The 21,277-nt window shown below is 39.5% G+C and overlaps 2 protein-coding genes across 14 annotated transcripts in view; one reads left to right on the top strand and one right to left on the bottom strand.

Annotated features, from left to right (window-relative positions):
* The window catches only part of TDG (thymine DNA glycosylase), a 33,052-nt gene extending 13,233 nt beyond the window's left edge, over nucleotides 1–19,819 (top strand). The window contains exons 1-11 of one of the 5 annotated variants that reach the window (XM_032644276.1): nucleotides 760–955; nucleotides 3,176–3,274; nucleotides 8,699–8,835; nucleotides 11,012–11,253; nucleotides 12,089–12,158; nucleotides 13,979–14,114; nucleotides 14,316–14,398; nucleotides 14,478–14,572; nucleotides 16,722–16,893; nucleotides 17,314–17,439; nucleotides 17,858–19,818. In XM_032644276.1, coding sequence (XP_032500167.1) covers nucleotides 8,751–8,835; nucleotides 11,012–11,253; nucleotides 12,089–12,158; nucleotides 13,979–14,114; nucleotides 14,316–14,398; nucleotides 14,478–14,572; nucleotides 16,722–16,893; nucleotides 17,314–17,439; nucleotides 17,858–17,991 — 1,143 coding nt within the window. In that variant the 5' untranslated portion in view covers nucleotides 760–955; nucleotides 3,176–3,274; nucleotides 8,699–8,750 and the 3' untranslated portion in view covers nucleotides 17,992–19,818. Of the gene's footprint in view, nucleotides 1–697; nucleotides 956–3,175; nucleotides 3,275–8,698; nucleotides 8,836–11,011; nucleotides 11,254–12,088; nucleotides 12,159–13,978; nucleotides 14,115–14,315; nucleotides 14,399–14,477; nucleotides 14,573–16,721; nucleotides 16,894–17,313; nucleotides 17,440–17,857 lie in introns of those variants that run through there. The other 4 variants (XM_032644274.1, XM_032644278.1, XM_032644275.1 and 1 more) reach the window with 4 other exon arrangements.
* GLT8D2 (glycosyltransferase 8 domain containing 2) overlaps nucleotides 17,395–21,277 on the bottom strand; it is a 61,410-nt gene continuing 57,527 nt past the window's right edge. For 6 of the 9 annotated variants that reach the window (XM_032644281.1, XM_032644282.1, XM_032644283.1 and 3 more), the window contains 2 exons: nucleotides 20,596–20,716; nucleotides 17,395–17,525 (listed from right to left, as the gene is read on the bottom strand). In XM_032644281.1, coding sequence (XP_032500172.1) covers nucleotides 17,468–17,525; nucleotides 20,596–20,716 — 179 coding nt within the window. In that variant the 3' untranslated portion in view covers nucleotides 17,395–17,467. Of the gene's footprint in view, nucleotides 17,526–19,561; nucleotides 20,717–21,277 lie in introns of those variants that run through there. The other 3 variants (XM_032644287.1, XM_032644286.1, XR_004351628.1) reach the window with 2 other exon arrangements.

Here is a 21,277-nt window from a genome sequence, read left to right as displayed (position 1 = left end):
AAGAAACAGAATAGCCTATTACCATTAAGAGTTATTTAATGGAGTCCTTGTACAAAAACCAGCGATTAACTTGAGAACTAAAGAAACAAAACCCAGCTTTAACAGACAGCGAGAATAAAAGAGAGGTTAGTCCGGAAGGTTGTAACGAGGAGGTGATGCTTGAGTACCATCTACTCTCACAGAGTTTAAACTTTTATACTTTTACATATTAAAAGTAAAGCAGAGAACGGTTTACGTAAAGTTCCACATTTTACAAAGCTGTTTTACAATCACCCTCATTTTACAGATTAGGAAAGTGAGGCCCAATATGGTACAGTGGCCAGGACTCCCAGGTTTTCTGATACCAAAGTCTCTGCTTTCTCCTACATCACAGTATTACTTGGTAATTAATGCAAATCGCAGTTTTTAATCGGAATAAAATTATCCAGGTGGAAAGGCCTGGATAATTGTGATAAGCATAACCGCCCCAGCTACATAGCGCCCACAGAGAGGACTTCCCCAACTCGCACGCACCGCCACCGGCCCACCACCGAAAAACCAGGCGGACAAAACCTTACTTCCCCAGAGCGGTCCCCCTCCCTGCCTTTTTATCCTCCACCTTTCCCGGAAGGCCAAGTGGCGAGCAGTAGAACCAACGAGAGGGGAGAGAACGTGATTGGACTGCCCTGCATCACGTGACAAGCACAGGGCGTGTGATTTGGCTCCGGGCAAACGGAAGCGCCGGACGGAGGGTGGGTCTGGCCTGGGGGGAGGGGGGACTAGAAACTTGGGGGAGGAGCTTGAGCGCCAGCCGCTGTCCCAGTTCTGCCAGCAATCGAATCTAAGTGTCTGGTTATTACCGTACCGCAGTACGTGCCTGGGCCGCGGTACTACAGTGTCCGGTCGCTCGCTTGCCAGGCAGGAGTAGCTGCGCGCGCGATCGGCAGCAGGGAATGGAAGCGGAGAACGCAGGCAGGTAAGGCCGGGGCGGGGCACCGCCCCTCCCCCCGCGCCCTTCGCCGGGTGGAGGGCCGCGGGCGCGCGCGCGCACGCACGCACGCAGGGGGTCTTTAAGGCCACGGCCCCAGTACAAAGGCCGGGGCCGCGCGTGCGCACTGGCGGCCTGCTCGGGCCGCCCGTTGCTTAGGTTTCTCAGATTGGGCGCCGCTTGCATCTGGGCTCCCTCCCCAGTCCTTCCCGGCACCCAGCCGGCTTAAAAATGCGATAATAAGCAACAAGCAGTCTCCGGTTAGTATTTGTTTCCGGTTACCTTTCTTGGCTATATTTCCCTTCACCCTCCATTACCGTGCGGAGCTGTAAGGATGTAGTATCACACGTATCACTCCAGGAGTTTTCATCTAAGAGTTGTAGATTTACTGTGTCTTCCTTCCTCAAAGGTGTACGTCAGGGGCACAGGGTAGATAACATTGCCGCCCTAGAGCTCTTGAATTCTGGGACTAGGAATAACACTCCCAAGAAGTCGTGTGAAATTATGTTCTAGTGGTCTTCGGGACTCCCTTAAGAATTTACTTGTAATATGTCGTTTGGGGAGTGTAAGAGGCGTGGAGAGTTTTGCAAAAGCAGAGATCTCGAAATTGGAACCCCAGACGGAAAGCCAAATGAACTAAATATGGTAACAGAGTCTTTAAAAAGGGAAAAAAAAAAAAAGGTTTACATTGGAATACAGTACTGTTTGACCTAATGAAGAATTATCCTGACTTTCTGGCCATGGGGCCCTGAACTTGGGCAAGACACTAAACTTCTCTGGGCCTGTTCATGTCTGTAAAATAGGGCGTCTGTGGAATCCAGTTGTGACATGCTGTGAGTCGGCGTTATGTGGAAGGGGTGTGCTTAAGTAACCAACATAGATTGTCTTAGAGTTTAGGGAAGGAGATATATGTAGATAAAGTGCAGACTTCATCTTGACATTATGAATCAAATCCTGAAATAATTCCATTTCTTTCCGTGAAGAACTTTACAAATAGAAGAATTCACCAAAACTTGTGGAAATCACTCTCTGTGATCTTCGGATCTGAATTGAAACCTGGGTAACACCTTCCATGAAGTAAATTACAGTCATCTCTCTGTATCCGCGGGAGATTTGTTCCAGGCCCCTCGCGAACACCAAAATCTGGACGCTCAATACCTGAAATAAAATGGCAGAGTCCGGTCGGCCATCATGCCTGTTCCGGAATGCAGATTTGGGGAGGGCTGGTTGTTCACATTGTCAGACCGTGCAAAGTAATAGGTCTCTCTGGTACAATGTTTAGCTCAAAATTGTCTGACTTATATTTGGTCTTAACTTAATCCATTGGGTTATAGATCATTTTTTATTTTGATTTGCAAAGCTTTCACCTTGGGAAATATGGAGAATTCTGTGTTAGTACTCTCAGGAGTTTATCCTTGGGCATTCTGAAATGACTCAGGCCCCAGGTAATCCTGAGAAAGTGGTTCTCTGTCATCCTTGACTTTGTGCTAATCAAGGAATGGCATGGAACTTTGGGTATAGTGAATTTGCTATTTACTTTGGAAGATTAATTTCAAAAAATTCAAAGAAAAGAATTCCATAGATATAGCCCCCTTTTTAAAAAAAGAGAGAATATTTCAAGAGTCTAAACAAGTGCTTACAGTCTAACCAGAGGGAAAAAGGAAGAGGACCAGTATGTTTCTAATGAGCTCAAGCATGAAAAGGACGTTTACCAAAGATGGGAAGTAGGATGCCAAGTCAAAAATGACTGGAAACGTGTGACACAGACCACCGAGAATACAGTTAAGATTAACCCTCAGATGAGATTGGGCTTTCTAGAAATGTTAAAGAGACCAAGAACTTTTTTGAGTTAGTGTGGACAATAAGAAGGACAAGAAAGATTTGGGTTTTCTGCCTTGTTCACTGGCATGTTGTTAGTAGATGACAGAAAATATAAGCACTTAGTTCTGATTTTGATTTTTCATTTCATGTTAAGAAAAATGATTGTAGATGGAAAATGGCAGAATGATTGTTAGGTTTAAAGCTCAAGATCAATGAGGTCATTTAAGAGAACTTTTAGCAGCTCTAACAGAAATCATGTTTCCTGACCCAGATGAGTTGTATTTCAAGTGAGAGGCCAGATTACAGCATTCTTTAATAACTTGTAGACAACAGGAGAGGGGCCTAAAGTCCGAAAATAAACACATGGATCCCTTTTATTTTCCACAGGTGGAGTCTGTCGTGGAATTTATTGACTTTGATCCTAAATAAAATTTTTACTTCTCAGTGGTTATTGAACATATTTAAAAGGAACTAGTGACCACTAAGGTACAGTATAAGTTCAGAATAAAGCAAGACCTACCAGGCTAGGTTCATTCCCTTTTTGATAATGATACTAGGCTAGACAGCATCAGAAGGTGGATGACAGGGGTACCTAGAATATTTAATCATCCCCTGTTGTCTTTGTTTTTGTTACAACAAATGTATTACATAGCAGGCACTGTTTTAAGTGTTTTACATGTGTTAACTAATTTTATTCTCATAATCAATGAATTAGGTGCTTCTGTCCCCATTTTACAGATGTGGAAGCTGGGACATAAAGAGGTTAAGGAACCTGCCTACAGAACTAGTAAATGGCAGAGCTGAAATTTGAACCCACACAGTGTAGCTTCAAAGTCAGCCTCCCTAACATCTGTACGTTTTGTGGGCAAGATAAGGATAGACTGGTGGCAATCCTCTTAGGTGAAATCAAAACTGCTTTACTACTGAGAGTCAAGGCCAGCCTGAAGAGAGGTCTATACTGATGTGCCATGTAGTCCTACCCCAACTTTTCAGTGTTTAACAACTTCAAGGTGCTGACGGCATGCTGATAAAATATTTGAGTGACCCAACGCTGTGAGGGGTTTGTGGAATTGATAGATTGAGTCAGAATCCAGGTCAATCCCAACTGGCTGGAACGTGAATCATCTATTACAAAAAGAGGCACAATCCTGTGCTTAAGTATAGAAAGAACAGTGTTACAGGTATGAGGTGAGGGAGCCGTGATAAAGGGCAGTTTCCATTGATGGCAAATTCAGTATGAATCAACAGTATAAGGTGGGTGCCAATAAAGCTAATGTAATGATTTTGTAATGTCTCCAGAATGAGGAAGTTGATAGCCCTGCTCAGTTTCAGGATGATGAGGCTATGGAGTATTTTTATTTTGTTTTATCCTAAGCACTAGAAAAATGACCAGATAGTGAGGAAACCTGAAATTATGCTATATGCACAATAGTTAAATGAGTTGGGGTTCTGGCTCATTCTCAGTTTCTTGTGTTTACAGTTTCTAGTAGACCCTGCACAGTAAGTACCCAGTAATGCATGGTGAATACACGCACTTCCACTTAGCAATATTGAATGTAGGCTTTAAATAGTTGTAATGTATTCCATCATAATTTATGTAACTAGTCCCGTTTAGTTGAGCATTTGGATTATTTAGCATTGATGGTTATTTTGTAAGTATTCAGTGTTGTGTATGCTTGTTTAAATGAAGGTAATCAAATGTTGGTATAGAGTGAATGTTTGTGTCCTTCCAGAATTCATATGTTACAACCTAACATATGGTTAGGTTATTTGGAGGTGGGGCCTTTGGGAGGTGATTAGGTCATGAGGGCAGAGCCCTCCGAATTGGAATTAGTGCCCTTGTAAAAGAGATCCCAGAGAGATCCCTCACCCCTTCCCCCGTGTGAGGACACAGCAAGAAGTCAACCTAAAATGAGCCATAAAGCAGGCCCTCACCAGTCACTAAATCTGCCAGCACTTTGAACTTGGACTTCCCAACCTCCAAAACTGTGAGAAATAAATATTTGTTGTTTATAAGCCACTCAGTCTGTGGTGTTTTTTATAGCAACCTGAACAAACTAAGACAAATATATTTAGAAAAAAAGCAACTTACATCTTTTAAATAGTAGAAAATAACTGAAGGTTAAAGAAATTGGAGTCATTCATCTTAGAGAAACCTTAAAGAGTTAGTTTTTTGGGTTTTTTGTTTGTTTTAATTTTTATTGGAGTATAGTTGCTTTACAGTGTTGTGTTAGTTTCTGCTGTACAGCAAAGTGAATCAGTTATACGTATACATATATCCTTTCTTTTTTAGATTTGCTTCCCATTTAGGTCACCACAGAGCATTGAGTAGAGTTCCCTGTGCTATACAGGAGGTTCTCATTGGTTATCTGTTTTATGCATAGTTGTGTATAGATGTCAATCCCACTCTCCCAATTCATCCCACCGCCCCGAGTTAGTTTTTTGAAATGCAGCAAAATCTGAATTAACTGGACTCCTTAGTCAACTCTGTCTGTGTGTGTGTATGCTTGTGTGCACACGCATGCCCGTGTGTGTTTTGAGAAAGACCTTTGGAAAATACACACTTTATCACTTTCAGACAGTGGTAAAAAACCAGGCCTTTGAGCACTGTTGTTCAGGTGAAGGGGGTGTAAATGGAGGCTAGGAGAGAGGAAAGGGTTAACTGCAGGAAAGGGGGAGAGGTGTCCAGAACATATGTGTGTGTGGACAAACACAGATGATAGGAGAGAAGAGTCAACAAGGGGAAATAAAGTCATTTATCATGCTCGGAAGTTTGATATCAGGGAATTATAAAAAATTAAAATGCTTTGGGGTTCGTTCCGAGTCTGGACAGGTTTGGTCTTATTTCCTACACTTTCTCCATATATGTGGAAATCATGGAATCTCACCCCTCATTTTCATGGGGAGGGAACGGAGGTCCTGAGAGGATGCTAAGTGCTCCTCTGTTGCTGTCTCTAATACAGAGAAAATTGGTGTTCATAAATATTGCAGAATTCTGAATTATGAAGTGGCAGTTATCCTATATAAATATAACAAATGTATTTAGGAAATATTTTCACATTAAGGTTGAAATAGGTTCATGCTGCTTCCAAATTTAACCATTATTAGATAATAGAAAAGTAAATTATCCAGAACTTTAGTTTCCTAGCATTCAGGTTCATAAAGTGTTTGGTACAGGTGTAATGCTGTCTTCTCCAAGTAGTAAGAACGTTGTAGTCCACCCTCTTTCCTTTTGTTCCGGCTGTTAGGAAGCTGTTAAGATAATCAAGCTAAATTGAATGCTCAAAAATAGTACATTACCTCAGAACTTATACATTCTGTTTTTCATAGCTTTCTCTATTTCTTTTCTACTTAAGCTTACTGTAAAGTGCCAGGAATAATTTTAGAAAGATTAAGGGACACATCCATATTATAGCCAAGTTTCTGGATTTTTTTAAAAAAATTGATGCATATCTCTTAAAATAAGACCACATTTTCTCTTCCGTATTTTTCACTTTTTCTTCAGCCAGCTGAATTCTGAAATTTTGGTTTTCAGTTTCTGAAAGTCAGAATTTAATGACCCCTAAATATGCTAAAGGAGCCACATTTTGGAAATTCATTTTTTGAAGTCCAGAATCCTTTTGTAATGGGAATGGTGTTTCCCTTGTCTTCATATTTTTAAGAGTGGATTTTTGTGAAGTGCTCAAAATGAGACAAATATGTGAAACTCTGAGAGCCGTAACAATAAACATGGGGGAGAGTGAGACGCTGCCTTCCTGACAATGCGACACTCACTTATTGTGACCACATGAGTTTTCTTGTATATATTCTAGCTAAAAGGGGCTATTAGATCTCAGGAAACCATCACTGGCCACAGTCCGAAGTCACAGTGCGTTTTACTGGAATTTCCAAGGGTAGCCACATGAGATCTCTCGACTAACCTAGCTGTATAACCAGCTCCTCGTTAGCATATCTCAGTCATAAACACAGCCAGTATTTGGACAATTTATCCAAAAGTGCTATGAATATTATTAAAGAAAAGTGTGAAAAAAGAGAACATTTGACTTTGTGCCAGGCAAGGTTTAAGCCCTTTGCTTCTTTTCAGTTTTACAACTTAACTTCTAGTCCTTGTCTACATACTTTCTCCATGAGCAGCCTTAGCTCACAATGTTATTTTGTATTCTTTTACACTTTATTATATATTAAACATTTTCTGTGCTTTTACATATCAATAAATTTAATTTTTAGTAGGTGCATAGTAGACTCATGTTAATGTACTATAGTTTACTAAATCATTGTATTGTCTTTATTTTTTCATATAATTTGAAAACAATGTATTTAAAGAAATAAAACTCTTAAGATACATAGTTTAATATCTTTCTCACTAATTCTTCATCTTTTCTTTACCATCTTACCCTTAAAGATAGCTTGAAGCTAGAATGCTTCCCCATTGTTTTGTCCATTGAGATTGGGCCCCTGTTTTTCTTTGAGCATCCAGTGTTCTAGCCTAGCCACCCACAGGTAGTTTGTAACCCTGTGTCTGCCTGGGCCGTTTAAGTTTATCCTGGGGAATGTCTTAGTTTGCCTTCTTTTTTTAAGAACCAAGTTATTAAGGTATGATTTACATGTTGTAAAGTTCATGCATTTACCGTGGACTAGTTTGCCTTTTTAACCTCAGCTTTCTGAGCACGCTGTTTTCCTTGTCCACACATCACAGAAAAAGAAACTATTAAGCTTGCCACAGAAAACATGGCTTTTCTCTCCAAATGGTAAATGGTACTTATCCATTTTACTTCCTAGTGTTTTTCTTCCTTCTGCATATTTAGTGGCATTTTTTTGGCGTCAGCTGTAACTCAGGTTTCATAAAATGTGGGTTTACTTCCCTAGCTTTTTGCTGATAGCAACAGCTTGGGGTAGTGGTTTATAGTCACCAGAAATATTTTTAGCATTTGTTTTCTGTGAAGGGCCTGTGTTCCTTACATTGAACCGAACACTTTGAACAGAGTTTAAATCGTGTTCAGAAGAGAGGTTTAGAGTAGTCTTTTCCATAAATTCACAGATATTTATGGAAATGTCCATTTCTAGTCCTCATTTAGTGGCAAAAAACCCCCAGCAACCGTTAAAAAAAACAGATCCAATGCATACATAAGTAAACAGGCAAGTAAATCAAAAGAGAACCTTAAGTTCTTAAGGAATGGGGAGATGTTGGTCAAAGGGCACAAACCTCAAGTTATAAGATTAACAGGTTCTGGGGATCTGATGTACGGCGTGGTGATTATAACGAATAGTGCTGAAGGATATACTTGAAAGTTGCTGAGAGAGCAGATCTGAAATGTTCTCACCACAAGAAAGAAATGGTAATTATGTGCCCTGGTGGAAGTGTTAGCTAAGGCTATGGTGGTAATCATTTTGCAGTATATGTGTGTCAGATCAACACTGTTGTACACCTTGAACAATGCTACATGTCAACTATATCTCAATAAAACTGAAAAAAAAAGTTTAAATTGCAGGGGATCTTTGTGACAAGAGGATTAAATACTGAAGGTAGGAATACAAATTATTTTTGTGGATATTTCAACCCTGTATGGGCTGGTGGGCCTTTCAACTGTCTACTAGAAAATTCCCATGATCTCATTTCAGGGAAGTACAGGCTTACCTGACAGGACTGGTAAGCTTTACTGATGACACATTTTGTCATTAACACAGTGTGAGAGTTAATTATAGATGGTTAGTAGGCACCCAGTAAAGGATGGGTAAATGTGTACATATGGGAAGAGATCTTCTTCCCCTCTTTGCTCCTGTTGTCAACTCTAAATAAATACTATAATCTGGTTACAAACATTTGGATCCTGACGGTTTTTTAGAGCTGATCATTGAACCTTACGTTTGGGTAATTTTGTCTTCTTGTCTTATCCTTAATTGTTCTTTCAGCTGTTCCCTTCAGCACGCGCAAGCTTTTTATACATTTCCATTCCAACAAACGATGGCTGAAGTTCCTATGGCAGTTATGAATGAACAAGAAATGCCGGAAGTTCCAGCCCCAGCTCCTGCTCAGGAACCCACACAAGGTAGTTTTCACCAGGATACTTGGGAAAATTAGCTACTGCATTAGCCAACATATTTAAGAAAGGGTTTAATGATGAATTTTTTTTTTTTTTTTTTGCGGTACGCGGGCCTCTCACTGTTGTGGCCTCTCCCGTTGCGGAGCACAGGCTCCGGACGCGCAGACTCAGCGGCCATGGCTCACGGGCCCAGCCGCGCTCCGCGGCATGCGGGATCTTCCCGGACCAGGGCACGAACCCCTGTCCCCTGCATCGGCAGGCAGACTGTCAACCACTGTGCCACCAGGGAAGCCCTTATGATGGATTTTAACTCTGTTTTTGTGTTAAAAAATTTAATCCACTTTTTAAGTACTTAATAAGTGCCAGGCACTGTGATAGGTTTTGGGGAATAAAAGAACATGGATCCTGCCCTCAAATATCTCCTAATCTAGTCAACATGGAACTCCTCTGTACACTAAGTGGTGCAGAGGGGCACAGGATGCTGCGGGGCTGGCACCTAACTTGGACTGAGGCTCAGACGCAGCTTCCCAGAGCTCTGAAATTCAGCAGTGAGGGAGTAGCACGTGAAGCACATGACAAATGGGTTGGGGAAAATTCCAGGCCAAGGGAGCAGTGTGCACCGAACCACAGACATGAAGAAGCATGACACAGTTGAAAAACCGTGATTCTGTGTTATTGGAGTCTGGAGTATAGCAAAGAAATGGTGAGAGGTGAGGCTGGATTAGGAGTCAGTCGAGGCTCCTTGTTTAACCTAAAGAATGTGTGTTCTATTCTGAAGGCGATAGGAAGCTGTTGAGAGAATGGAATTAGAGGGGGGCTTAAACAGATTGATATTTTAATATCATAGAGGATAGACTATAATAGAGATATACCATACTACGTATCTAATAATAATAATATATATGATAATATGGTAGAGAGCAGGCAGAACTTGGAGGTGAGGCCGTGGTTCATGGATTTCTTGCTGGAAGTGAGGGAGAAAGAGGTACCGTTCACCAAGACAGGGAATTAGAAGAGAGGAGAACAGATTTGGGGGTGGATGGTGGAGAGGGTAACGATTTTCCTCAGCGTAGCAGTACGGTGTAAGGAATGTGCTCAGAGTTTCAGTTTTTGGTTGCAGGAGCACATCTAACTCCACTGCGTTGGAGATCCACCCTGCCCTCGACTCTTCTGTCTTTCCGGGCAGGGGCACTAGGACTTCTCCAGCCACCAGCTGATGGAGGTGGACCCCTTGGCATAGGGAGTGGCTGAAGCAGTGTGAGGAGGAGAAGAGAGGACGGATGGGAGGCTCAGTTGAGGAAACGCCAAATAGTAGCGGAATGGGATAGGGGCCCGAGAAATGAAGTGCCGCGGTAAAGCGTTACGGATGACAAAATCAAGACCCCCTTTGGGTAATTTTATGACCCTGGTGCTTGTCCACAGGTAATTTTCCCCCAAGGAACATTTGCCATTGTCTGGAGATACCTTTGATTGCAATGACTGGCAGGGTGCTACTGGCACCTAGTGGGTAGAGGCCCCAGTTGCTGTTAAACATACTTGAATGTACAGGACAGGCCCTCACAGCCCCAAATCATTCAGCCTAAAATGTCAGTAGGGCCAAGATTGAGAAACTCTGCTTGAGGTCCTGAGATCAGAGCCCTAGTCTTCCCTTTTGACAAGTACTGCCAGCCCAGAGAGTCCATCCCCAGCATGTCTCAATTCACCTCTTCGACTGTGTGGGGAACAGGATATACGCTCAGTCCCTAAAACAAGCCCACAAGCCATTTGAGTTCTGCTGGAAATTACGGGGAAACTGAATTAAAATGTTTCCCTTCCTCCCTGTTTTTCTATTTATTCTTTCATTTGTTGACTTAACTATTTATGTATTTATATTTAGAATGCTTATAAAATGGTACATAGATACTTTGTGTCCCTGGGGAGGCCAAGATGCCCGGTAATAGTGTGTGGAAAGTCAATCTATGATTATAAAGGACGTTTCCTCCCAAGAACGGCTAGCAGAGGAAGGAGGGTGGGGTTGAGGCCACATAGACCCAGAAGGGAGGCGGAGGCATTGCAGAGGGGAGTGATGTTGGGAAATAAAAAAGTAGAAAGGATGTTGATGGGGTGACTTTTCTGGGAAAGCTGCTAAAGCTTGTAAGTTAAGGTTTTTTGCATCTACGTCTTGGAAATCATTGTGTTTCAGAGACTCCAAAAGGAAGGAAAAGAAAACCCAGAACAACAGAACCAAAAACACCGGTGGAACCCAAAAAACCCGCTGAAGCCAAAAAATCTGGCAAGTCCACAAAATCAAAAGAAAAGCAAGAAAAAATTACAGACACATTTAAAGTGAAAAGAAAAGTAGACCGGTTCAATGGTGTTTCAGAAGCTGAACTTTTGACCAAGACTCTACCGGACATTTTGACCTTCAATCTGGACATTGTGATTGTAAGGATATTTGTTCTCCTTTGGTTTTATAAGTAGCATTAGTGGGTTAACTTTACTTAACCATATCCTTGCAAATAGCATTTTGCTGAAAAGAACCATTTCTAAGATCCTCTTGGTAGTAAATGGAGTCACCTTCTTAAGGTTGTATTGTATGGGTGAGTTTAAGAGGGTGGGCTCCGGGGCAGGGCTGTCTGCTTTCACATCCTGCCACATGGGTATGACCACGGACAAGCCTGAACCTTCCTAAACCCCTGTTTCCTCATTGGTGAAGCAGGGGTGATGACAGGATGAAGGTGGATCCTTTGGCATAGGGATTGCAATTACATAAAATAACCCACGTGACTCACTTAGGCTGCGTGACGCCTGTGGGTTCTCCGTACATGATAACGCTGATTTTGGACTTTGATTTTTGTCAGTAACTTTGATTTTTGTCAGTAAGCAACATCAGCATGGAAACAACTGTGTAGATGATGTGGAGTCAGCTGCTTGTTGGGAGTTAGAAGCAGACTTGTGGCTGGACCTGGGCTCAGGTTGATTGGTTGCTCCAGCTCCTCTCTCTTTCCAGCCCAGTTGGGTGTGAGGCTGCTGGGGATATGAGGGAGTCAAACTGGTTTTTAAAAACAACACCAAAACTTTTAATATAAAGGAAATCTCTTTCCTCAAAATGGAATACTTTTTTCAGGTCAAGAGTTGGTACTTGATAAAGCAATAGCTTCTGATGCTGGATTAGATTTTTATTTTAATCAATTCAGTTTTATCCACCACTCCTCCATGGAAGCCCTAAGACTTAAGCCTACTTTTCAAGACTAAAATGTACAAACATTTTGTTTTGTAGATTGGCATAAACCCAGGACTAATGGCTGCTTACAAAGGGCATCATTACCCTGGACCTGGAAACCATTTTTGTAAGTGGTTACCTTTTTTATTTATTTTATTTTTAAAAATATTTATTTATTTGGCTGCATCAGGTCTTAGTTGTAACACACGGGGTCTTCGTTGTCACATGTGGGATCTTTGTTGTGGCATGCGAACTCTTAGTTGCAGCATGTGGGATCTAGTTCCCTGACCAGGGGAAGGCCCCCTGCATTGGGAGCATGGAGTCTTAGCCACTGGACCACCAGGGAAGTCCCTGTGGCTACCTTTTTTAATATTTTACTTTTAAACTAGATATTCTTGTTAACAGTTTGGGTCTTGGGTTTTGTTTTTTGTTTTTTGCGGTACGCGGGCCTCTCACTTTTGTGGCCTCTCCTGTTGCGGAGCACAGGCTCCGGACGCGCAGGCTCAGCGGCCATGGCTCACGGGCCCAGCCGCTCCGCGGCATGTGGGATCTTCCCGGACCGGGGCACGAACCCGTGTCCCCTGCATCGGCAGGTGGACTCTCAACCACTGCGCCACCAGGGAAGCCCTGGGTCTTGTTTTTTTAAAAACCAAATTGTGTTTTTTAAAAAGAAACTATATGGTTGAGTAAATATAATACATCTTTTCTATGTGTTTTTACACAAAAATAAAAGGTTTAGAAATGATCTGGCACTGTTAACATTTTGGTGTATAAGAGTGGCGGGGCGGGCTTCCCTGGTGGCGCAGTGGTTGAGAGTCCGCCTGCTGATGCAGGGGACACGGGTTCGTGCCCCGATCCGGGAGGATCCCACATGCCGCGGAGCGGCTGGGCCCGTGAGCCATGGCCGCTGAGCCTGCGCGTCTGGAGCAATGGGAGAGGCCACAACAGTGAGAGACCCGAGTACGGCAAAAAAAAAAGAGTGGAGGGGCATGAAAAAGGGGTACTTTCTCTTTTGTTTGTTTTCAGTGAGTTTTAACACCTTTTTAAAAAATGATTCTTTTTTGTTACTATTCTTTTATCTACAGAATAGTAACAATAGTACATTGTTGTGCCAGTACAGACAGAATACTTACCTTTCCAGATTTCTGCTCATCTTATTTCCTAGGAGAAATGAAATGCATTGGCAATCAAGCTGTAATAGTTAAGAGAGACTCTTGATTGGAGACATTCTCCACAGATGCTTTGTATCTAGCAGAAATTAGTATTGAAGACCCTCATACTTGTAGCGTGAGCTTTAAAACCAAGTATAACTCCTGTTGTATTGTCCTATATATAAATCGTCTTGTCTATTGTAACACTGCCTAATAGACAAGGCATGCAGTAGACAATCAGGAAACACTAGCTGATTAAGTAAACAGCATTAAAAACCTTTAGGACAAATGATAGTAATGTATTTTTGGAATTAATAACATGTTGTCTCCATTATTTGAAAACAAAATTTCTAGAGAAGTTTGAACTTTTCATTTTCTCCACTGTCAAGATGTTTAAATGCCCTGAGTCCATTGGTGTATGTTTATCTGTTTAGGGTTTTCCAGTGGCAGGTGGTGGTACTTCCAGTTATTAAAAAGCTAAACAGTGTCGAAGTTTACTACACTGACTAGCTGTGTACCCAACAAGCATTTACTTTGACCCCCTGTAAAAAGGAGAAAAATAATAGTAATATTTCATAGTTACGACAATTAAATGAGGTAATCCATGTGAAGGACTTAGCACAGCACCCAGCCCATAGTAATTGCTTGGTATGGTATTTGACCTATGTTATAACTTTTTAAATATCCGAAATCTTTTTTTTTTTTTTTTTTATTTCAAGAGTAGACCCGCATCAATACATGGGGCAGAAAAACCTTTGACCTTCTACAGAAATAAACTGAACTCTCTTTTTCACAGGGAAGTGTCTGTTTATGTCAGGGCTGAGTGAGGTCCAACTGAATCACATGGATGATCACACTTTACCAGGAAAATATGGTATTGGATTTACCAATATGGTGGAAAGGACAACACCAGGCAGCAAGGATCTTTCCAGGTGATTGCATAACATTCGGTTTTTTAGGTTGGAACCTTGGTCATGCTGGGTGCCTCATGTACTCTAGGAGCATCCTATGTATCTAGTTTAAGCTGAGCTTAACAGTTATATGATTTGATCTTTTACAGAAAGCTATCTGAATTTAGCGTATTATAAATATTGCCGTATTTATATTTTGACTACTTTTTAATTCGATTTTAGTAAAGAATTTCGTGAAGGAGGACGTATTCTAGTGCAGAAATTACAGAAATATCAGCCACGAATAGCAGTGTTTAATGGAAAATGTAAGATTTACTTTTAAATTTTATCTTTTTTCTTTGCTAACATTATGGGCAATGTAAATATGCTTGTATTTCATTTCAGGTATTTATGAAATTTTTAGTAAGGAAGTTTTTGGAGTAAAAGTTAAGAACTTAGAATTTGGACTTCAACCGCATAAGATACCAGACACAGAAACGGTAAGTCCTTAAAACTACATTTGTAAATCAACTAAATATGAATTTTCTCTAGCTAGTTTCCCCTTTTTATTTGTTCTGTCCATTTTTAATTTATGCCGTGAAAAAAAAAACACTGTATTTTGTGGAATAATATCTACATATCAACTTGAAGTAACAGTTGCAAATTAATTCAGATACTGTTATAGTTTTATTCGAAAAAGAAACATTTGTCAGATAAATGTCTTTATGACATTATGTTAGTTATGTTATTGGGCTAAAATATCAAGAGAAGCTGGCTCACAAGCTCATTCAAAATATATTTAATGGCATATTCTTGTCAAATTCAAGTGGGTTAGCCCTTATTCAGTTGTGAAACAAACGTGTAAATATAGACATGATCCCAATTAGTGAAACTGCTAATCACCCCTCGTTTATATATCCTGACCCAATCTCATGTTAGAGCCATACAAACAGAACAGCCCTGTCGCAGACAAGCATCCAGCCAACCTGACTGGCATTTGGTGCTATTGTCTTTATACATAAAGGCATCATGAAATAACACATTGGCTTTCAAACTCTATAATTTCTGTGGAGTTTATGCAGGCATTTGATTCAAAGTTTGCTTCTTAAATATAGTTTTAAGTTTTGTTTACAACTTTTAAAATAAAAATACACATGCACAGACCTCTGTGTTATAGACAGCATTTTAAATGACGAGAAGCCAACGTGCTGACAAGTTTTTGTGGAGACCTCAGAATAAAGTTTCTGCCACCAATATATATTTTAACTTCTTTTTAAATTTCTTCTGTTTTTAACTAATAAATACGTGATTGATAAAGTAGGTTGTAGCACTGGTCATTCTTTAAATTGCAGCCTACCCTTGCCTACTTCGGTAAAATTGTACAGATGAGTTCACTACTTCCTATAAAGTACTGCATTATTGTCCCTTAAATGCCAGATGCGGCTCAGGTGTGTCTCTTGGATGTGTGATCATAGTAGTGCAATAATAAGTGAACCGAATCATATCAAGATAGGTAGTTTTAGCTCTTACAATGATCTGTGAGTGCATTTATCTTATAAAATTTATTCTTATCATGAAGTATTCAGAGTTATTGATGATATTAGTGATCCCACTTTGAAAAAATCTACTTTTTCAAGTTTCTGGATCACTTTAATTGAAGACTATCTTGAGCTTGGAAAATGTGCTGTTACAAAACCTGGTAGCATTTGCACCTACATATCTTTCTGAATCAGGATTTTCTAAATGCTGCATAAACAAAAAATTAAGTCAATAACGGTTTGTTTTTTTTTCTGTAATATATGGTATAGAGGCCAATTTAAAATTTGTAAAAAATTGCAACTGGAAAGTCCAAAATTCAGCAGCCTCACTCTTTTATATAAGATATAAATATCCTTATATATTTTATGCTCTGTGAAGGACAATTTGTCATCATCATCCAAAATGATAAATGCAAATATCTTTCTTCCTAGCCATTCCACTTCTAGGAATTTATCCAACAGACAGACTCACACATATTCAAAATTAAATATATACAAGGTTTTTTACTACAGCTTATAATATTAAAAGATTGGAAACAACCTAAATGCCCACAGGTGGGCTCTGGTTAAATTATGAAACTACTACACAGCTATAAAAAAGGAAGCTTGTTTTACTCTGATATAGATACCTGATACTGAATTTGATACAGAATTATCTCTGAGAGACATTGTTGAGTAAAAAAAGCAGGATAGGGAATAGAGCATGTTACCATTTGTGTGTTTTTAAAAGGGGTGAGGGAGAGTACATATATCAGATACATTATTTGATTGTATATTTATGGAAAACCTCTGGAACTAGCAATTGATTGCCCTTGGAAAAGAGAACTAGGTGGATAGAAACAGAATTTAGAGGAAAGACTTTTCATTGTATACTTATATGTCGTTTTGTACGAACACTGGGGGAGGCGGGAAGCCTCATTGTTTTTGATTTATTGACTTTGTACTAAGCAAATATTACAAATTTGAACTCAAACACAGCTACTTTTATTGATTTTGCATATATTTATATAAGTATCAAGTTATTAACCGAAAGAAAGATTTTCTAATCTCAAGATGAGTGGATTCAATAGAATTGTAAGATTTCTATAACTACAAAATGTTATGATTCTAGCTCTGCTATGTTATGCCATCATCCAGTGCAAGATGTGCTCAGTTTCCTCGAGCTCAGGACAAAGTTCATTACTACATTAAGCTGAAAGAATTAAGAGATCAGTTGAAAGGCATTGAGCGAAACACAGACGTCCAAGAGGTGCAATATACATTTGACCTGCGGCTAGCCCAAGGTATGTTACCACTGTCACTCCTGTTGTTCGTTTCATGTATATCTACATTATAGAAAGTATGCTGTGAATTTTAAATTAAGCAGGAGAGAAGAAAACAATATTAGCAGCCAGAGTGCTCTGATAACAGGTGTTAGTCACTATTAAAATCCTTTTCCCAAGGACTTCCTGTCTCATCTGAGCGCTCCTGCAGATGTCTAGGAGCCAAGAAACAGTGCAGCTCACCTCAAATTAAATCTAATAGGTTTTGACAGCTTTTATGAGTTAATTCGGTTTATTTTACAAAGTGTTTAAAGCGAAAGTTGTGTCTCAGATGTGACATTCAAGAAAAAGATTTGTTCACGATAAGTTTTTTTGAATAAAGCTATCTTCAAAATTGTTATATACAAAATCAGTTTTAAATCCCTTTTACCCTTCTCACAGAGGATGCAAAGAAGATGGCTGTGAAGGAAGAAAAGTATGATCCGGGTTATGAAGCAGCGTACGGTGGTGCTTATAGTGAAAATCCGTGCGGTAGTGAACCTTGCAGCTTCTCTTCAGATGGGCTGAGTATGTCCCCTCCATCTGTTTGTTTCTTTCAAAGACTTGGTTTTGCCAGGATTGGGGAAAGAAGTATTTTTAGAGAGAATAAATTCCTGAAGAATGGGAACGGAAATACAAAAATCTATTTAGTGACTTAGAGTGAAAATTCGATTGTTATTTGGTGTTTAACTTCACAAGCTTTTACAGCTCATTTTCTTTAAGTCACTGACTCTAAGTCATCCTAAGTGCATTTCCCTCCTTGGGTAACAAATGAGGATTTATCAGTCCATATCTTAAAATAGAATAGAAATTTACAATTGTATTCAAGAAGCTTGCTTAACTATTTTAATAACAGCTCTCTAATTAGATCATTTAAAGCTTTCAAATAGAGTAAACTAACATTCTTTCCCCCCCCCCCCCCCCCCCCCCCCCCCCCCCCCGCCAGCAGCTGACAGTGGAGGATCAACTTTCAGTGACATTCCAAATGGGCAGTGGATGACCCAGTCATTTACAGACCAGATTCCTTCCTTTAATAATCACTGTGGGATGCAAGAACAGGAAGAAGGAAACCATGCTTAAGAATGGTGTTTCTCTGCCCTGCTTAAATGCTGCAGTTTTAATGCAGTTGTCAAGAAGTGGCCCTCTTGACACCACCTCAAAGTGGTTTGTTAACTGAAGTATTTTATTCATATTTTACTCTGGTGATGTAATCATGGTACAGTAGAACTACTTACGGACCTAAGTACTTTGGAAGGAGAAAGTAAGAGTTTTTTGTGTATGAGTTTTTGTATTGGAATTAATCATCATTCCAGCTTTTTATAAACTATCTTTCATTTATGAAGAAATTGATTTTCTTTTGGGAGTCATTTTTAACCTGTAATTTAAAAATGAGTCTGCATATTTACACTTGATTATTAACTGTGCATAAACTTAGACACACCGTTATCCCTTTCATGCGTAAGAAGGGCGTGCTGATGATAAGATTCCCACTGGTAAAGAGGCAAATGTGCTGATTTTCATCTGTGAGGTTAACCCTCAGTGGAGTCTCATTTGGTAGTTCTTAGTGGTGTTTGATGGGCTTCCTGAGTTGTATTCACACTCAGACCTCCTTGCTTTACCAGGGGTGAGCATTTCCGAGAGTTGCTTGGTAGTAGAAATGGAGAGTATGGCCTTGCAGCAGCAAGGCTAACCCGGCCTTACATGTCAGGGCCATGAGCCCTGGCTTTGGCCCTCTCACCCCCATGTGTTGGTCCTCTAGTAGGCAGACACTATTCTTCTGCTGGGATGGTTAAGTTCCAGAGAGTGCAGAAGACCTTTTAAATTTTGCTACTTCATCTGTGTTTTACTTGAGAAACGTACATTTGATAGGGAAGGAACTGAATTTCTCTCTCAGTATCTATCACCATTCAAATTTTATCCTCCTTGGCTTTAAGCATGTAACATGGAAATGATGAGAAATGAACTTTCAGACTGAGTAACAAGATGCTGGAGGTGTTTGATAATCTTATTTAAACTGGTGCTTTATGTACATGAGATGTACTAAAATAATACAGGATTTTTCTTGCTAGGTAAATTGAATAAGCCAGTAATTTAAAAAAATTCTTTCTCTTCATCATTGCTCTTTGTTACTGTGGACTAAGTGAACCTCATGGCCAGGTTACTTTGAAGTAATGTACCTTTGTGATTTTCTAATGCATTTTCCATGGTGCTACAAATAGTCCAGACTACTGGGCCTGGTGGATATCAAAGCTGGGTATTCAGAAATGCCAATTGCATTTACTCCTGATCACTTCTGAATATTCTGATTTTATACCTACCCAGGGAGCATGCTGTTTCTTGATATGAAAATATTTATGAGGTTTTTTTTTCTAAAAGGTTATATAACCTGTTTTTTTTGTAATAAGAGATACAAATTATTGTTGTGAATCTTACCATGCCTTTGTAGCTATAGCTATGATGGATTTTATTTTTCCTTTAGTCTAGGTAAAGCTGTGTAAAAGTCATTCGTGTTATTTAAATTACGTACTGTACTGCTGTTTACATGGATGTCTTGTGCAGGTGCTTTGAAGTGCCTTGCATCAGGGATAGGAACAATTTAATTATTTTTTTCCTGGGACTCTGTAAAGCATGTAACTAGGTATTGCTTTGGTTTTTAACAATTACAGCCTTACATAGATTTTTTTTTTTTTTTAGTGGAGAAAATACCTTTTAAATTATGATGGACACGCACTAGAGAATGGGTTTGAAGATACAATGGCGTTTTTCATTAAATATGACAGATGAACAGTAAATGTTGATATACCCTATATACAACAATATGAGACTTTTTCATTAAATAATATCTAAAAAGTTTTAAAATTCATTTGAAAATCTGATGGTTTTTACAATAAAAAATATTGAAGATGATTATCCTTAAGTTGCATTGTCTTCTTTAGCAAGACGTACTGGTATTCTTTCCCCTCGTTAACCTGAGATCAGTTTGTCTTCTACTATATTTAACATGTAGAATAATATATAATTAAAATCATTAAAAATCTATAAATATTTTATTTTTTTTCAGACATTTCATGTTTTAAATGTAATATATTGTTCTACCCAAGACAAGACTGACAACCTGTTAAAAAATATCTACGTGTGAGGGCTTCCCTGGTGGCGCAGTGGTTGAGAGTCCGCCTGCCAATGCAGGGGACACAGGTTCGTGCCCCGGTCCGGGAAGATCCCACATGCCGCAGAGCGGCTGGGCCCGTGAGCCATGGCCGCTGAGCCTGCGTGTTCGGAAAAAAAAAAAAAAAAAAAAAAATCTACATGTGAAAAATATATTTAGAAATGTTTTAAATTTGTGGCTATAATTTTCATTCAGAGTTAAGCAAACTGATTGCTGAAATCTATCTGGGTTTATTTCTTCCCAATAGCATGTTTCACTCACATTATCTTCTATAATTGCCACTTGTACTTAAGGAAGTAAATCAATACCTGTATGATTCAAGGTACTATTTGTACACAGTAGGGTTTTTTGTTTTTGTGGATCATTTGTATCAAAGGTACTGTTCATAAAGAACAGTGGTATAGTAGGCTACAAATGGACAATTCCACATTATTTATACAGGAAATATTGAAAATGTCGTGTTATATCAGCTGCTGGGATGATGGAGTTTAAATATCCCTGCAGGGTCAGGAACAAACCAGCTCTCCCATAAGTCGTTGTGAACACTAGGGAAGTCCCAAGGTTTATGTCTTCCATTCCAGTGGAGTAGTTTTGCTTCCTGCAGAAAATGCTCCGAATATCTGGTATCTGGATTCCAGCCTTCATTGTGTTTAGAGGAAAGTAATAGGTTTTGTTAGGAAATTAAAATTTTATATTAAAAATTCAATACAAGTTCATCATAAAACAAAAAAGAAATCAGACAAATCAATGGGTATGCAATGAAGAATTTACCACCTACCCTAATTTTCCAAGATAACCACTGTTAAAGAGTTTCTCGTGAAATTCTTCCAGTAATGTTCTACCTGTATACCAGTGTGTGTGTGTGTGTGTGTGTGTGTGTGTGTATTTTTTGTACCCTGCCTTTTAAAATTACTGTCTTGGAAAACTTTGCACAGCAGCACATGTGAATTCACTGAATCATTTTTAATGGCTGCATAGAATGGATATATGACAGTTGAGTGAGTTTCTTATTAAGGACATTTAGGCTGTTTCTGTCCCTTCACAAGCATAAACAATGCTACAATGAACAGTCTTCTATGCATATCTTGTACAGATAATATCTGTAGGACAAAATCTTGTATATGGAACTGCTAGATTGAAGGGTCTGTGCCTTATAAATTTTGATAAGAGATTGTCAAATTGTCCCCCAAAGACTTTGTA

The sequence above is a fragment of the Phocoena sinus genome, chromosome 10, assembly GCF_008692025.1.
Source record: "Phocoena sinus isolate mPhoSin1 chromosome 10, mPhoSin1.pri, whole genome shotgun sequence".
NCBI lineage: Eukaryota > Metazoa > Chordata > Mammalia > Artiodactyla > Phocoenidae > Phocoena > Phocoena sinus.
The sequence above is the reverse complement of the archived record's forward strand: the minus strand, read 5'-3'. Positions and strand labels throughout refer to the sequence as shown.